The sequence below is a fragment of the Lotus japonicus genome, chromosome 2 (genome assembly GCF_012489685.1).
Source record: "Lotus japonicus ecotype B-129 chromosome 2, LjGifu_v1.2".
Lineage (NCBI taxonomy): Eukaryota > Viridiplantae > Streptophyta > Magnoliopsida > Fabales > Fabaceae > Lotus > Lotus japonicus.
The window spans coordinates 63,007,171-63,025,017 of record NC_080042.1 but is presented as its reverse complement, the minus strand read 5'-3'; the positions used below and the strand labels follow the sequence as shown (position 1 = coordinate 63,025,017).

Here is a 17,847-nt window from a genome sequence, read left to right as displayed (position 1 = left end):
TGGAGGGGAGGGGAGGGGAGGGGAAGAGAGGGGAGAGATTTTAATACTTATTGTGTTTGGTTCATAGAAAAGAGGGAAGGGAAAATAACTTTTTTTTATTTGGTTCATGAGGGGAGAGAAGATATTTTATAATTAAAATTACTTTTATACCTATCATCAACAAAACTGCAAGATTTATTACCAGTAATAATGTCAACTATTTCATCAATTTAAACAAAACATATGAAAAGAAAAAGAAAGAAAGGAACAGGGGACATGGAAACAGCAAGAAAAACGCAAAAGAACACCTACTGCTGCCCCACGAATCCAATCACAAAATGAGAACCAATCACCATCGTGGATAATTACACAACAAACCAGTGGAGCAATGAAGGAAAAAACAACCCACAGCAAACCAGGTGAAATATCAGACCCACAATCAAGTTCACACAGTAACAAAAACAAAACTAGTAATCAAACAAAAAGGGCTATATAGATAAAAACATGACCGATTGATCAATCAACTGCATGCAGTGCCGGCGGCGGAGAAAGAGATCGGAGAGGGGGCAGCAGTGTTTGGTTTGAAGAAGGAAGAAAATAACGTGAAATGAAGAAGGGAAACCTAGGATAAAAGATTGGAATTTTTAAATTTGAGTAGGGTTATTTTTGTCCGAAATTTATTTCCCCCCCTAATTCCCCCACTTTTGGAGGGATCAAAAAATTGAGATTGGAGGGATTTTGCTCCCCTCCATTCCCCTCCCCTCCCCTCCTAAAGTTTGAACCAAACAAAATCAAATTTTAAAAATCCCTCCCCTCCCCTCCCCTCCCCTCCATTCTCCTCCAACCAAACAATTAGGGATGGTGTGATAGATGTAAGACCTGGATTTTCAGAACAAGCTAATTTCCGACTCACGCGTAGAATCAGTGTAAGCGTGACAGGAGTTTGATATTTGAGAAAGATTAATGAAGAAAAAAGTTCAGGAATTGCTTGAGGAATGTTGCGTAGTCATTTTAGGAATTAGAGCGAGTCGTCTGCACACCCGCCTTATGGCAAGCGTGTCCAGAATAGGCTAATTTCGCTTTAGAGCAACGTTTTAAGTGAGATTTCGAATCCTTGGAAAATTTAAAGATTTTCTTTATTTTTCCTTCGACCAGCGTTTCATTTCGGAACTCTGGACTGTACGCACGATAGTATTCACTTTTCGGAAGTCCGACGACGCTAATTTCCTTGCTTCGAAACCCTAGATTCGAGCGATGGATGAAGACTTTTTCTATTCGGGACTTCTAACGAAGTTTCCGTCCGCGTTGCCAGATTTTTTTCGACATTTCCAATCTTTCTTCAGGAGGAAGTTTTGTCGTCTGAGCATCACAGCAAAAAGTAGTTTTACGGGACAGATTAACTTACACCGCCTTTGGGATTTTAGATATCGTTTTTCCCAAATCATAGATAATTGTTTTGAGTTCTGGAATTCTGACGCCAGAATCTCTCTTAGAATTCCTCGGTGGACGTGCTGCAAAAATCGGAATCGCGAAATTTTCATTTTCCCGCGATTTCACCTGCCTATAAATAGCTCGAAAAAGCAAAATCTCTTCATTCTCACCCATTCAAGGCCGCGAGCAAGGAGAGAGGAGGAGAGGAGAAATTTTCGCGAAAACTTGACCAATCTTCGTGCAGTTCGTCCCTACTTCTAGGTATTGAGGTAACTAGCATGAATCCTACCTCTGTTTACTGTTTCTGTTGCGTTTCTGAAGTCGTTTCTGTGCTCACAGTTTTGAGCTTTTTCTAAAATTGTCTGATTTCCTTGATTTCTTGGTTGGGTTATGTTCCTTATGTTCCCATGAGTCTAAAACCTCTGTCAGTAATCGCCGATTGCGATTCAGTTGTCCAAGATCTGAAAAATTGATTCAAAACCCCATTAGTCGCACATTTCGAAACTTTATTGTCGAAAAGCTGTAATCTGACTTCGTGCCTTTAGGATTTGTTGTCACGGTTGTCATGAGGACCAATGCTGTCAAATTTGTTTTCCGAACTGATAACTTTGAAGTTTTGAGCCTTTATTTTGGACCAAAATGCCCCTGGATAGTCGTATTTCGACCCGATTGTCCGAAAATTGTTCCGACAATTTCTTTGCCTTAGTTTTACCCTAAAACTACCTTGTGAATTGATTTAGATCGAAGAAAAAGTTCGAAAACCCTATTTTCCATAGTGGCCGAAACCTAATTGCTTGGGTACCGTGTCCAAAAATAATTTTTGGGTCTCTATGACCTGAGCCATTGCGTAGCTCTTTCAATTGTCGAAATTTTGGCGCCGGTTTCGTGTCATTCTGAGTTCTGTAGCTCGAGTTATGCTCGTTTTAGCGAACGAAGTCTCTGTTGTCAATTTGTGCCTAAATAGGAACTCTGAAGCTTTAGAGGCTTTCTTTACGATTTCGATTAGTATTAGTAGATCGTGTTGCTCCTAGTGAAGCTTGTGTTGATGATTGTGTTTTCTTTGTTCTAGGTTCGCAATTTCCATGCCCAACTTCTACTCACGAAGGTAAGGGTAACTCAGTTTTAGAGCGTCTTTGAGTCTTGCATGCTTTTATCGCACTGTCTGTGTTTGAGATGAAGATGTTTATATTGATTGGCAGATGATTATGATTATTATGCTGAATTTGGAAAATGTTTTCTGAGAGGCTTCGGCCGTTTACTGGTTTCTGTCGTTACTGCTTCCTAGTGGATGGAACATGTGGTTACTTTGGATTGGTCCTTGGGTGGGCTTTGTTATTGTCTGACTTGGCATATAGGGCTTGAGTCAAGTGGCGATGAGGAGGTGTGTCCTATCATTGTCCCATCTTGCGAGGTGCTAAGTGGCGATCAGGAGGTGTGTCCTATGATTGTCCCGTCTTGTGTGACGTTAAGTGGCGATTAGGAGGTGTGTCCTATGATTGTCCCGTCATGTATGACGTTATAAGTGGCGATGAGGAGGTGTGTCCTATCATTGTCCCGTCTTGAGAGACGATATTGATCGATCCATTTTGTTAGCAGCATATAGTTGCATTATAGGGAACTAACACCTGACCCTATGTTGTTGGATTTTCGTATTGGTTTATTGATATCTGATTTGATGTTACATTGTTGAGGTTATTATTATCTGAGTCCGATTTATGTTTAAGTTGTTGATATATGAGTTGAGTTATGTTGCTAGTTATTTACCATGCCAGGTAATTAAATTCGAACAGCATGATTTTTCTCTTTTATACATGGTAATTGCATGGAGTTAACCCTTTCTATTTGCTACTTGTTGTTTGGGCGCTTAACGCTATTAGGCGATGGAGATCCTTCCGCCGAGGCATAGCTACTCGAGTTGGAGATCGAGTTGTAAGCGGTGGAGTAGAGGTATGAGAAGCAGCTTTGCTTCTCTTCTTGTGGATTATGTTGGAGTCTCTTTTACTTTATGAGAACTCTGTTATTAAAGCCTTGCTTCCGCCACTGTTAAAGTGCGCATGTTTATTCTGAACCTTACTTATGGTATTGTAAACTATTATTACTGTATATCGGGAAACAAGTTATCTAAATAAAGTTATGGTATGTTTCCAACCTTTTAGCCGAAGTGTTTAGTTGTTTTACAGGAAAAAAATTCCCTTGGTTTTTAGGGATTGCAGATTGGTCCTTAGACTTTGTTAGGTTACTAATGTGACTCCTCAGTTGAGAAATTGGGGTGTTACAATAGAGCTAGGTAATTTCAGAAACAGAATTTTATTCAATTCATAAGAATGAAATACATCCAGAGTCTATGACTCCTCCAGAGAGTTATTCTCTCCTAAAACTATTCAACAGAAAACGTGAATGATGCAACATTCCCCTCTCTCTCCTAATATACCTCAATTCCTTCAATCAAGTATACAGCTCACTAACTAACTCCTCCTGATTTCACTTTCTTTCTCCTATTGTAAACCTGCCAACTTTTGGGCCTTCCCTCAGGCACTTCAATCATTGGATCAGTGTGAGCACTTGACCCCGAAGGCCCAAACGTGGGGGTTCTATCACTGCCCCCCTCTACAAAATCAGCCTTGTCCTCAAGGCTCAGATTAGGAAATTGACTCAGAAGCAAGGTCTCATCTTCCCACGTCGTGTCTTCCGTGCTTCTTCCTTTCCATTTAACTAACCACTGCTTAATCCAGTGGCCCTCACGTTGAGTTACCTGGGAGGCCAAAACTGCTTCTGGTTCTTCATCCCCTTCACCCTCTACTTCCAACCCTTCCGGCAAAGAAGGTTCAACTGTATAATCACCCACTGCTTTCTTTAACTGTGAGATATGAAACACCGGGTGAATTCTCGCTGTGTTTGGTAACTTCAGCTTGTAGGAAACAACCCCAACCTTAGCAACTATTGGAAATGGACCAAAGTATCGCGGAGCCAACTTCTGATTAATCCTTCTTGCTACTGTTTGTTGTCTATGTGGCCTCAATTTAATAAACACTCATTCCCCTACCTCAAAACTGACGTCCCTACGCTTCTGATCTGCATACTTTTTCATTTGTTGCTGAGCTTGCAGGAGATGATGTTTCAGTTGTCTCAAAGCCTCATCTCTATCAACCTACTCAACTGCTACTGCTTCCACCCTTGTCTCCCCTAGGGAAAATCTGATCAACGAAGGTGGTTTTCTCCCATAAAATTCTTCAAATGGGGTAGTGCCCGTAGACCCATGAAAAGGGGTGTTGTACCACAATTCTGCCCACGGAACCCAATAAGACCAGTTTTTTGGTTGCTTCGAAGCAAAACATCGCAAGTATGCCTCCAAGCATCGATTGACCACTTCCGTTTGACCATCAGTCTCCGGATGGTATGAGGAACTCATCTTTAAAGTAGTTCCTTGAAGACGAAACAGTTCTTTCCAAAACAAACTAATGAACAAAGGGTCTCTATCACTCACAATGGAGTGAGGAATGCCATGTAAGCGCACAATTTCCTTAGCAAATACCTCCACTACTTTCCTAGTTGTATAAGGATGCTTAAATGGAATAAAGTGTCCGTATTTAGACAATCTATCCACCACCACAAAGATTGCCTCATAGCCTTTTGATTTAGGTAGTCCCCTGATGAAATCTAAGGATATATCTTCCCAAATCAGATCTGGAATGGGGAGAGGCTGCAATAACCTGGCCGGAGAGGAAGCAGAATATTTCTGGCATTGGCACACATAACAGCGTCCCACAAACTCTTGCACTGAATTTTTCATGCCCAGCCAATACAAATTGCCGGCCAGCCTTCTATAAGTCCGTAAGAAACCAGAATGTCCTCCGGCCGGGGAAGAATGGAATCCGATCAACATAACTGGAATTAATTGAGACTTGGTTGCTAACACTAACCTTCCTTGGTACAACAGGATCCCTTGATGAAGACTAAATCCAGGTCTGGAGAGTGGGTCTCTCTGGAGGTCCTCCATAATTTTCTGCAGCTGTGGGTTAGCATCTACTTCAGTTTGCACTTGCTGTCTATTAAGCCAAACTGGAAAAGATGCAATTTCCCTCAATTCACCTTCCTCAAACATTGTTGATAGAGCATCTACGACCTTATTTTCCTGCCCCGGTTTATAGATGATCTCAAAATAATAGCCAAGAAGTTTTGCTATCCAATTTTGCTGGTCAGCAGTGGCAATTCTTTGTTGTAATAGGTGTTTAAGACTCTTTTGGTCAGAATACACCTTAAAACTCCTCCCCAATAGGTATGGTCTCCAATGTTGGACTGCTAGGACAAGAGCTATGAGCTCCTTTTCATATGCTGACTTGCTCAGATTACGTTGTGTGAGAGCCTTGCTAAAATAAGCCACAAGTCGTTTATTTTGCATCAAAACTGCTCTTACGCCTCGCCCCGAAGCGTCACACTCTATCTCAAAAGTTTGAGAGAAATCTGGCATCACTAGCAAGGGAGAGTGTGCCATTACCTGTTTCAGTTCTTCAAACGCCTGCAGAGCTTCGGTTCCCCACTTAAAACCCTCTTTTTTGGTAAGCTCTGTCAAGGGCTTTGCTATCTTTCCATATCCTGCAATGAATTTTCGGTAGTACCTCGTCAAGCCTAAAAAACCCCTCACCCCTTTGACATTATGGGGAATTGACCACTCCACTATGCTTCTGATTTTTGCTGGATCCACCGCCACTCCTTGGTTAGAGATGATGTGCCCTAAATAATCTACTTGCTGACTTCCAAAGACACATTTCTTCTGGTTTGCCACAAAACTATTCTCCTGCAGAATTTTCAGAACCACTGCTAAGTGTTCCAAATGTGCTCCCCAACTCTTACTATACCCTAGGATATCGTCAAAGAAGACAAGGACGAATTTCCGAAGGCAAGGTTTGAACACTTGATTCATGGTGGATTTAAAAGTAGTCGGGGCATTGGTTAACCCAAAAGGCATCACTAAATACTCATAATGCCCTTCGTGTGTTCGAAAAGCGGTCTTGTGCACATCCTCCGGTCTCACTCTAATTTGGTGGTATTCCGACTTTAAGTCCAATTTAGAGAAATAGATTGCTCCGTGCAGTTCATCCAACAGTTCCTCCACCACCGGAATGGGGTATTTGTCGGGGATAGTCACCTTGTTTAACTCCCTGTAATCCACACACATTCTCCATGTAGCCTCTTTCTTTTTAACCAATATCACCGGGCTAGAGAACACACTTGAACTGTGCCTAATTATCCCTTGTTGTAACATTTCACGAACCTGCCTTTCTATCTCATCTTTTTTATGATAAGGGTAGCGGTAAGGTCTCACACTAACTGGTCCAGCACCCGGGTACAGTTCAATCGAATGGGAAGTGTTCCTTGATGGTGGCAGTCCACTTGCCTCCTTAAAGATAACAGAAAATTCAGTAAGTACCTGCTGGATTTCTTCTTGTTGCTGCGTATTCAAAGTATAATTCTGCACTGAGTCTAACTCTCCTACACTGTCTTTGACAAAGCTGTGCAGAGAAGTTGTATGGCCTGAGCTTGCTGATTCCTTCTCCCCATATTTTCTCCCTGAAGTCTGGCCTTGTAATTCCACATACTCTCCTTGCCAAAAGAACCCAATTGTCATTTCTTTCCAATCAAAGGTGACCTTTCCAAACCTTTGCAGCCATGCCACACCTAAGATCATGTCAAGGTTTCCCAACTCCAAAACATATGCCTCAACTGGGGTCTTGAATTCTCCTAAGTGAACTTCAATATTCTCACACTTGCCCTCTGTGGTGACTCGGTGCCCATCACCAAGTCTAACGCCCATCCCCCTGCCATGCTCAATCGGAAGCTCTAGGATTGTAGCCACTCGAGGAGAAACAAAATTGTGGGTGGCGCCACTATCAATCAACACAACCACTGATACTCCTTTCACTTTTCCTTCCAATCGCAAGGTTTTGGGAGGTACTCTACTGGTGTTGTTGTCTTCAACTAGCCCAAATAACCCCATTGAACTCAGCTTTGATTCCTCTTCTTCCTCGTCCTCCCTGACTTCAATTGCAATAACTACTCCGTCCTCATTCACTATTTCATCATCCCCTAATATTACCAACCTGAGTTGTTTTTCAGCACACTCATGAAGGGGATGGTAGCGTTCGCCACACCTGAAGCACAACCCACGTGCTTTCCGACTCATCAATTCAGAGTAAGGCAAGTGTTTAACACCACGATTCCGGTCACCGTGGTGGCGGTCGCCGCTTTGCATGCGTCGGTTGTCGTTGCTGCTTGTGCGGTTGGCCTGTGGAAAAGTGGGAGTTGGATGTGTTTGGAATTGAGATGCTCCACCCTTGGTCTGGGTTGCAGCAGTTGGGCCAGAACCATAATGCCCTTTACTTAAGTTTGGGTCATGTCCAGACCCGGATCCTGACCCGAACACACCTTTCTCATACGATCCACCGTTCCAACCTCTACTTCCCTTCCACGCTTTCGATCCTCCGCTGCGTGGTGGCAGTGCGCCTTTCATTTCAGTTTCAACATCACGCGCAATGCGCATGGCCTGCAAACGACTGGTGGGGTTAAAGGTACAGACACGCAAGCGTAGTTCCGGTCGGAGGCCCCTAATAAAATACCCCAGGTACTGGTCCTCTAGTAGCCACTCTACCTGAGACGATATGAACTCAAATTCTGATAGGTAATCATCTATGCTGCCTGTTTGCGTAAGATCTTTGAGCTTCTCGAAGGGATTGACACTTTGGCGTCCACCGTAACGAGTTATCAAAGCTCGCTTCAGTCTAGTCCAAGTGAGATCATCCTCTGTTTCGCGGAGGAGGTTGAACCAATGAATGGTGGCTCCCTCCATACTCAGTTTGGCCAAACACACCTTCACTGCCTCCGATGTTCCCTGCACTTCAAAGTACGTCTCGGCACGAGTTATCCAGCCAACCGGGTCCGTGCCCTCAACTGGTGGCAACTCCACCTTCTTCACTGCCATCTTGTATTCAGAAGTGGTGTCCTCAGAAGAAACCCCCTCTGATCTCTCTTGTGTACGACCCTGAAGCAATTTTGCAAACTCCTCAATCACAGATTGTCGAAACTCTACCAGGGATTGGCGCATCGACTCTTCCATCGTCAACATCCGTGCCTCTAACGCGTCGACTCTGTCTGCCATCTTTGGTGGCATGGACAACAACAAGGCTAGCTTCCTGGACGAACCTGGATGAACAGTGTTCGCGGTGAAAAGTGTTCGCGAGTGAACAGTGCTCGGTGAACAGTGTCCGCAGGGTCTGTAGCGTCCGGCAGGTCGGACCAATGATAGAGCTAGGTAATTTCAAAAACAGAATTTTATTCAATTCATAAGAACGAAATACATCCAAAGTTTATGACTCCTCCAGAGAGTTATTCTCTCCTAAAACTATTCAACAGAAAACGTGAATGATGCAACATTCCCCTCTCTCTCCTAATATACCTCAATTCCTTTAATCAAGGATACAACTCACTAACTAACTCCTCTTGATTTCACTCTCTTTATCCTACTGTAAACCTGCCAACTTTTGGCCTTCCCTCAGGCACTTCAATCATTGGATCAGTGTGAGCACTTGACCCCGAAGGCCCAAACGTGGGGGTTCTATCATGGTGAGTGTTCTGCTTTAGAGCCGAGGGTCCTAAGCTCAGAAGTTAAACCCAAGCTTATGGACGATGGCGAGTAGTATTTTAGTGAAGTTGGATTTCTCATAGCTTCTTTGTCCCTCTTATAGACTCATTCCTTGACTCTTGGGTTGCTAGGGGATTATCTAACATTATGTGCATTTAATTCTTTAGCGGTTATAGATGACTATTCCTCATCGAATTTTTGTCCTTGGATCTTGATTTTGACCGTTACGACGCCTCTTAGTTGTTGGCCAAGTGATGACTCGGGGGGAACATAGTCCTCCAAGCCATTAAGCATGTGCACTTATTGGACTTTAAGGTCCAAATTCGTTGGGGGAGGGGTCATAACCCTCTAGACCTTTAAGCGTGTGTGCTAATTGGGCTTTAAGGTCCAAATTTGCTCGGGGATGGGGGACCACAACCCTCCAAACCCTTAAGTGTGTGTGCTTATTAGGCATTAACTAACTGTGTTCTATAATTTTTTTTGTAATGTTTGTGAGTGTTTTTCTATATCATTGGCCTCATGTTTAGGATTCACTTGATTTAGTCGTATAGATTTGTGATGATTTTAAATCTAGGGCTCGTTATCATCGGCCTCACCTGTAGAACGATTTTAAATCTAGGACTCGTCTTATGATGGCGATCGACTTACACTACAAGCTTTTGACGCATCTTACAAGGCGAGGCGCAAGTTAAAAATATGATAATAGAAGTATGACTCGTGTCATGGCGGCGATTCACCTATGCTGAGAGCTTGTGGCCCGCCTTACAAGGCAAATCAACTTACGTGTGAGTTTCCCTTGACATGAGGCGCGAGTTTTGAAACTATGATCATGGAAGCATGACTCATCTTATGACGACAATCGACTTACGCTACAATCTTTTGACCCATCTTACAAGATGAAGTGCGAGTTTTCCTCAGCCTGAGGCGCGAGTTTTGGAAGCATATGATCATGGAACTATGACTCGTCTAATGTCGGCGATCGGGTTATAAAAAATATTTTAACACTAACAATAGGAAATCTTATTAGTTATTACTATTGTCATTATTGAAGTTATTAATGAATGATCTTGTCTAGACAAACACAAGGAAACAAGGTCTTAAGGGGGAGGAGGAGTTGCTGAACTTTGATGGTGAGAGTGAGAAAGCACCAAAAATGGCGCCCAAAAAGAATCAGAAACAGACCCGAAAGCCCCAACCTTCTTCATCATCATCATCATCAACCGCTCCAAGGCTGCAAATCTCAGCCGAGAACGAGAACCGTCTCCGCCGTCTACTCCTCAACTCCGCCCCACACCCTCCTCCTTCGACGGCGGCGGACGACGACACCCAAACCCTAACCCTAACCAAATCCCAGAAGGCCAAGAAGCTCAAATCCATTTACGAGAAACTCTCCTGCGAAGGTTTCACCAACCACCATATCGAGCTCGCTCTCTCCGTTCTCAAAGACGCCGCCACCTTCGAATCTGCCCTCGATTGGCTTTGCCTCAATCTGCCCAGTGATGAACTTCCCCTCAAATTTTCCACCGGTGCTTCGTCGTTTGACAAAGGGGGTTCTGTTGGTGTTGTTGTTTTCCAAAATTCAACAACCACAGCTACTAAGGATGATGAAGCAGAAGCAGCAGCAGAAGCAGAAGAAGAAGCTGTAGAAACTCAGTTTTTGATCAAGAGAAGACAGTTGAATGATGGTGGTGGTGGTGGTTTAGATTCTTCATTTCAAAAGTCTCAAGCTGATTGGATTAAGCAATATGTGCAGCAACAGGAAGAGGAGGAAGAGGAATCTGAGAATTGGGAGGATGAATATGACTTCAATTGCGGTGCGAGAAGTAATAGGATCAAGCAACAACCTAGGTCTTATGATGTTATTGCTCAAGAGTATCGTGCTGCGAGGTTGGAAGCGGCGAGGGCCAAGGAAAAAGGGGATAAGAAGCAAAAGGAGCAGGCGGGGATTGTCATCCGGGAATTGAAACAGGAGATGTCTGCTCTAGGATTGTCATATGAAAATTTGGAGTTAGAATATAATGAGGAGCATGGTAAGATCAGTTCTGACCCTGCATCTGAGAGGGGTAATGAGCCTTTTGATTGTGTTGGAGATAATACCCCATGTGATGTGGGAGGTGATTCGGTCGTTGCTTTGCCTTCTGATGGAAAATTAGTTGATGAAGATGATGTGGAGGAGGAGGACCATAGCAAGGAGGAAAATCTACATGTTGAAAGGGATTCTGCTAAAGGAGAGGGTGGAGACATTGAGCTTGGTGGGTTCTTCATGGAGGATGTGCCATCCAATGAAATGTTGAAAGCGCAGAAGCAAGAGAAAATTAAGAGGTTATCGGAGACGAAGGATAGTAGGAAGGAGGAAGATCCACATGTTGAAAGGGATTCTGCAGAAGGAGAGGGTGGGGACATTGAGCTTGGTGGGCTCTTCATGGAAGATGAGGCATCCAATGAAAAGTTAGCTTCTGATATTTTGAAAGCACAGAAGCAAGAGAAAATTAAGAGGTTATCTGAGGAGAAGAAGAGTTTGGAGAAATTAGATGGCATTTGGAAGAAGGGGGACCCTCAAAAGAGTCCAAAGGCTATTCTTCATCAAATGTGCCAGAGATCAGGGTGGGATGCTCCGAAGTTCAATAAAGTTCTTGGCAGGGGAAAGAGTTTCTCCTATACTGTGAGCATTTTGCGTAAAGCTAGTGGGAGGGGCAAGAGCCGAAAAGCTGGGGGGCTGGTCACATTTCAGCTTCCAGATCAGAATGAGACCTTTGAATCTGCTGAGGATGCACAGAATAAAGTGGCAGCATATGCTTTGTTCCAGCTGTTTCCTGATACCCCGGTTCATCTTCCGATTACCGAGCCTTATGCTTCATTTGTTATTAAGTTGATGGAAGGGGAATCATCAACCAAGCTAGAAGACAGTGAGGAAGACCATAGGTCTCGTTTTGTGGATTCATTATTACTTGGCAATGGTTCTGGTGAAACTGCGTCTGTTGATGTTACAGATTGCAAGCCTCCTGAATCCTTTGTTAGACAAGATGAAAATAAAAATTCAACCCATTCTAGTCCTCAACCATTTTCTCAGAGAGAAATCCATATGAAGGAAATGGAGAGTGCTGAGTTGAGAAAAGCCCAAGGTAATAAAATGAGAAGCCAAAGATACCAGGATATGTCAAAATTTAGAGCTACACTTCCCATTGCTGCACTAAAGGGTGATATATTGCAATTACTAAAGGAAAATGATGTACTTGTCGTTTGTGGGGAAACAGGCTCTGGAAAGACAACTCAAGTTCCACAATTTATATTGGATGACATGATTGAGTCAGGACTTGGCGGACACTGTAACATTGTTTGCACACAGCCAAGGAGAATAGCGGCTATTTCTGTGGCTGAAAGAGTTGCAGACGAGAGGTGTGAACCTTCACCGGGTTTGCAAGGTTCCTTGGTTGGCTATCAAGTTCGTCTTGATAGTGCCAAGAATGAGAAAACAAAGCTTCTGTTCTGTACAACTGGCATCCTTCTGAGAAAATTGATGGGGGACCGAAACTTGACTGGCATTACTCATATCATAGTTGATGAAGTACATGAGAGGTCTTTATTGGGTGATTTTCTTCTAATTGTGTTAAAGGATCTAGTTGAGAAGCGGTCCACTGAAAGTTCTACGAAACTGAAGGTCATTCTAATGTCTGCGACAGTTGATGCAACTTTATTTTCAAGATACTTTGGCCATTGCCCTGTAGTTACTGCAGAAGGTAGGACTCATCCAGTGACAACATCCTTTCTTGAGGATATATATGATCAGATTAATTATCGACTTGCTTCAGATTCTCCAGCTTCTTTAGCATATGGAGGGTTTCCCAAAAGACAGAATTCACAGAAAGGTTCTGTGACAAATAGCAGGGGGAAGAAGAATCTAGTCTTATCTGGATGGGGTGACGAGTCTCTGCTTTCTGAAGAATCTTCTAACCCATATTTTGTTCCAAGTAATTATCAATCATACAGTGAACAAGCCCAACAAAATCTAAAAAGATTGAATGAAGATGTCATTGATTATGATCTTCTTGAAGATCTAATATGTTTCATTGATGAAACTCATGGTGAGGGTGCCATCCTTGTATTCTTGCCTGGAGTGTCTGAAATAAACAATTTATATGATAAGTTGGTGGCTTCATACCAATTTGGTGGGCAATCTTCTGATTGGGTCATTCCTTTGCATTCATCAGTTGCATCAACTGAACAGAAAAGGGTGTTTCTACGCCCTCCTGGAAATATACGTAAGGTTGTTATAGCCACAAATATAGCAGAGACCAGCATAACAATAGATGATGTGGTATATGTAATTGACTGTGGAAGGCATAAGGAGAATCGATATAATCCACAGAAGAAATTGTCTAGCATGGTTGAAGATTGGATTTCTCAAGCAAATGCAAGGCAGCGTCGGGGTAGAGCTGGACGGGTAAAGCCTGGAATTTGCTTTTGCTTGTATACTCGCCATAGATTTGAAAGACTCATGCGCCCTTATCAGGTTCCTGAGATGCTTCGTATGCCATTAGTCGAATTGTGTCTGCAGATTAAGTTACTATCACTTGGACATATAAAACCATTTTTGTCTGAGGCTTTAGAACCTCCCAAGAATGAAGCAATGGATACAGCAGTATCTTTATTGTATGAGGTAGGTGCTCTTGAAGGGGATGAAGTGTTGACGCCTCTTGGACATCATCTGGCAAAACTTCCTGTTGATGTATTGATTGGGAAGATGATGCTGTATGGTGCAATATTCGGTTGCTTGTCTCCTATTCTTTCGGTTTCTGCATTTCTCAGTTACAAGTCTCCATTTATTTATCCTAAGGATGAGAAGCAAAATGTTGAAAGAGCCAAATTAGCATTGTTAAATTATAAGATAGATGGATCTGGTGACACAAATGACATGGATCGTCAATCTGATCACTTATTAATGATGAAAGCTTATGAAAAATGGGAGAAAATTTTGAATCAGAAAGGAACTAAAGCCGCGCAGCAATTTTGCAATTCATATTTCTTGAGCAGCTCTGTGATGTTAACTATAAGGGAGATGAGGGTGCAGTTTGGAACTTTGCTAGCAGACATTGGTCTCATCTCTCTCCCGAAGGATTATCAGAAGGATGGAAAAAAGATAGCGAAACTTGACAGTGTTCTTTGTGATGCATCACAACCATTTAATATATATTCACATCATTCTTCAGTTCTGAAGGCTATACTATGTGCAGGTTTATACCCCAATGTAGCAGCTGGTGAGCAAGGCATTGTTGCAGCAACTCTCAGCAGCCTTAAGCGGTCTTCGAGCAATGCATATTCTGGTCGCACGCTCTGGTTTGATGGAAGAAGAGAAGTTCATGTCCACCCTTCTTCTATCAACAGTAACACAAAAGCATTCCAATACCCCTTTATTGTGTTCCTTGAAAAGGTTGAAACAAACAAGGTGTTTCTGCGAGATACTTCAGTGATTTCGCCATACTCTATTTTGCTCTTTGGAGGGTCAATTAATGTCCAGCATCAGACTGGACTGGTCGCCATTGATGGATGGTTGAAATTGACTGCACCTGCCCAAATAGCTGTCTTGTTCAAGGAGTTACGATTGAGACTCCATTCCATTCTGAAGGAGCTTATCAGAAAACCGGAGAACGCCATTGTCGTGAATAATGAGATCATTAAGTCTATTATCAATCTGCTTTTAGAAGAAGGCAATGTGCCTAAATGATTGAGCATCAACTCATGTGATCTAAAGCATTTATTTAAACTAAACTCTGCCAGTTATTCTGTTTGTGTAAAAGTAACTGAGATTTCTCCTCCCTGAAAAGGAAAAAACCCCTTTTGGACCTTGTTGCTTCTTCCAGTCATTTGACCATTGAATATGACAAGTGAAGTCAATTAACCAGTTCTGATCATGTTTGTGACTGTAGTTCAATGGTAAAGGAGTAGCATATTCAGTTTCTAGCTAGGTATAGGTTTTATTCAAGCATAGACCAGGTGAACATTGAGAAAGCTGCCTCCTTTTGTCGTGACTGTTGTGTTTGCAACATAATAACATATACACAATTACACATTTTAATTCTCATGAAATGCTAAATCACTTGCTGAAAGAAATCATTGGAAATGTTACTGTTTCTAATCTTTTCCTGGATTTGGAATGAAATATGAAATGGTTTTAAAATGAAATGAAGCTTATGTGACGTTTTCTCTTTGATCCTAAAGGCTAAATGCAAGTGTTTTTCATTCTCTCACAAGCATGGATCCCCGATTCTTTGTGAGAATGAGATTGTGAAGTTTGTGTTTATTGGGTAACAAGGATTGGATTGTATATGATAGTTTCATATTTTTGTTTTCTACATTTTCTGATGTATATGCTAAATTTCGTGCTTCTTGCATCTTCAGTTGAGTTTTGAGATATGTGAAACTATATTTGTGTTGGTGTAAATTGTAAAGTTACGGAAAATCAAACATAACAAGTAGCTCTTTTCTTCTAGGAATTGAGGTAGCTAAATGGTATATTGATGATGACATATTGAATCTTGTTTTTCTTTATCTATATTAGATTGTTTTTATTCAGTTTATGGTATGTTTAATTCTTATGATGTTTTAGGTTTCCTGTTTGTATGATCTTGGGTATTAAGGGGAAATACTGACATGTAAACTTTAATAACAGAACTTCATAAACAAACCTGAGGTTTTACTCACGAAAGTATTTTCAATTTTCTTGAGGAATTTCTTTTGAATTGTTACTGAGCTTAAGGAGTTTGATCTATTGCCAATAACATAGACCAACGCAAACCAAGAGCAGGGGACTGCACCTGAATAGAATAAGTCGTAGCCAATGGCAACACACCTCTTTGTCAAGATCACGGGTAATCTCACCAAAACCTGCCACACTATTACATTTTAGATCCTTAGATATTAGACAATACATATACATAAAAAATTATAAACACGAGCAAGGATTGAGATCAAGGAAGGATCTTTGTTAGACACTTGCTTAGAGAGGGGGGGAATTTCAAGCAAATTCAATAATTTGGAGGGTCAATTTTACAAGCAAAATGCCATCAACCGTACCAATATGATGAATTCTATTCAGCTCGTGCACATTGACAAACTTGTAAGATGTGCGGCAAAATTATATCAAATAAAAACTGTAGAATAATGAACAAAGTAAAAGAATGGGAACCAGTAATGATATGAGGAAGATATTTATTGATTGCTAAAAGTAAAAATCTAAACGACATATAATAAGGATTAAGATTACACCTAACGTGGATTTCAAAAAAAAAAAGTATTACACCTAACGTGAGTTAAAAAAAAAACAAAAGATTACACCTAACGTTGTTATAAAAAACAGATTACACCTAATGTGTTATCTGACTAATTTAGGCTTAATTGTTTTTCTTTTTTCCTTTTCTGAAAAGATTATTTGTTATATTTGTCATCTTGTTATCTGCCTTTGTTGGATTATTATATTAGAAGATAAGTTTGTTAGTATATTCAAATTCAGATATACATTTAGTTGTTGCCTGTAGGTAATAAACCTCTCCCTTAATCCTAAATTAAAAAATGGAACAGATCAACAAAGGGCCAAGGGGTGGAACATATTTTTTTGTCTATAATTCTTTAGGCACATATCTCACTTGAAGGGGTGGACTAGGGGTGGCAATTTGGGTTGGCGGAGTGGGCCTAGCCCAACCCGCCACTAATCCGCCGAAATTCGGGTTAGGTTGGGCTAGCCCACTTTTGACATTTAGGTTCAGAGCCTCAACCCAACTCATATTTTGGAGAAACGGCGGGTTGGCAGGCTAGTCCACTTAGAAAATGTAGTGAAATACAAAAAGATGTGCAACGAGTAATTTTAAGAAAATTTTCACTTTTCGTATGTTGGTACATTAAAACATTAGAATTAAACTTGTTATTTATCTTTAAAGGTTATGAGTTCAACTAGAAAGTCTCACCAATAGCAATACCAAAAAAGTATTTATCATGCGTTGTTATTAAAAGTTGTAATTGTAAGCTTAGCAGCAACTATCAAGGGTAAGTGTCAATAACCTACATCAAATCATTGGTAAATGTCATTTTTTCTTTGATATACACTCACTTGATATTACTGAACATCCCTAGATGTGTTTTACAATCATCAACAAGAGTTTACTTCAGCCAATAATAGTCGACCAACAATTACAAACGCTAATGTCGAGCAGTCATGAAAGTTTTAGACAAAACATAACCTACAAATAAGAGTCACAAATTATATAGGTGAATCCATAGGATGTCATTCTGAAATTCGCTTCATTGGTATTTCTGAAATTCTTAAGGCTGAGTTGTTAGCAGTGCTTTTCAGGTTGCACTGTTGTTGGGATCGTGGGTTTCGTCAGGTCGTGGTTTCATCGGACTCCATGATGGTGTTGTCGCTTCTACGTGATGGTGGGATGTGCTTCCATGTGTATGCGGTGATTATTGGTGCCGTTAGAGCTTTAGGGACTGGTGTGTTAAGCTTAAGCACATGATCTGCAAAGGGAATGTAGTCGCCGATTGCTTGGCTAAGGATGGTGCTCGACTACTCGAGGGTCTCATTGCTTGATCGTTAATGAGCAACCCTCGCTAGCCGCTCTCTCAACGTTAGCGGATGACTACCGTGACACCTCTTTCTTAAAACGTTAGTGTTGTGTCTTTTTCTTTTTCTTTAAGCTTCTTGTACCAAAAAACTTAATCTCATCTTTAATGGTAAATGAAAAATATTATCTAAACAGGTGTATCATATAATTTCTTCAAAGATTTGAATTAGACTTGATTAAAAA

At 41.5% G+C, this 17,847-nt stretch overlaps 1 protein-coding gene across 1 annotated transcript; it reads left to right on the top strand.

The window, feature by feature from the left end:
- Nucleotides 1-10,109: 10,109 nt before the first annotated feature.
- LOC130738778 (DExH-box ATP-dependent RNA helicase DExH7, chloroplastic-like) lies at nucleotides 10,110-15,113 on the top strand. Its single transcript, XM_057590930.1, has one exon. It carries the CDS (start codon nucleotides 10,200-10,202, stop codon nucleotides 14,766-14,768), a length of 4,569 nt encoding a protein of 1,522 aa, XP_057446913.1. The 5' UTR covers nucleotides 10,110-10,199; the 3' UTR covers nucleotides 14,769-15,113.
- The last annotated feature ends 2,734 nt before the right edge of the window (nucleotides 15,114-17,847 follow it).

Excerpts from the sequence above, each read along its gene's own strand:
- LOC130738778 (XM_057590930.1), top strand. The coding sequence starts at position 10,200 with ATGGCGCCCAAAAAGAATCAGAAACAGACCCGAAAGCCCCAACCTTCT.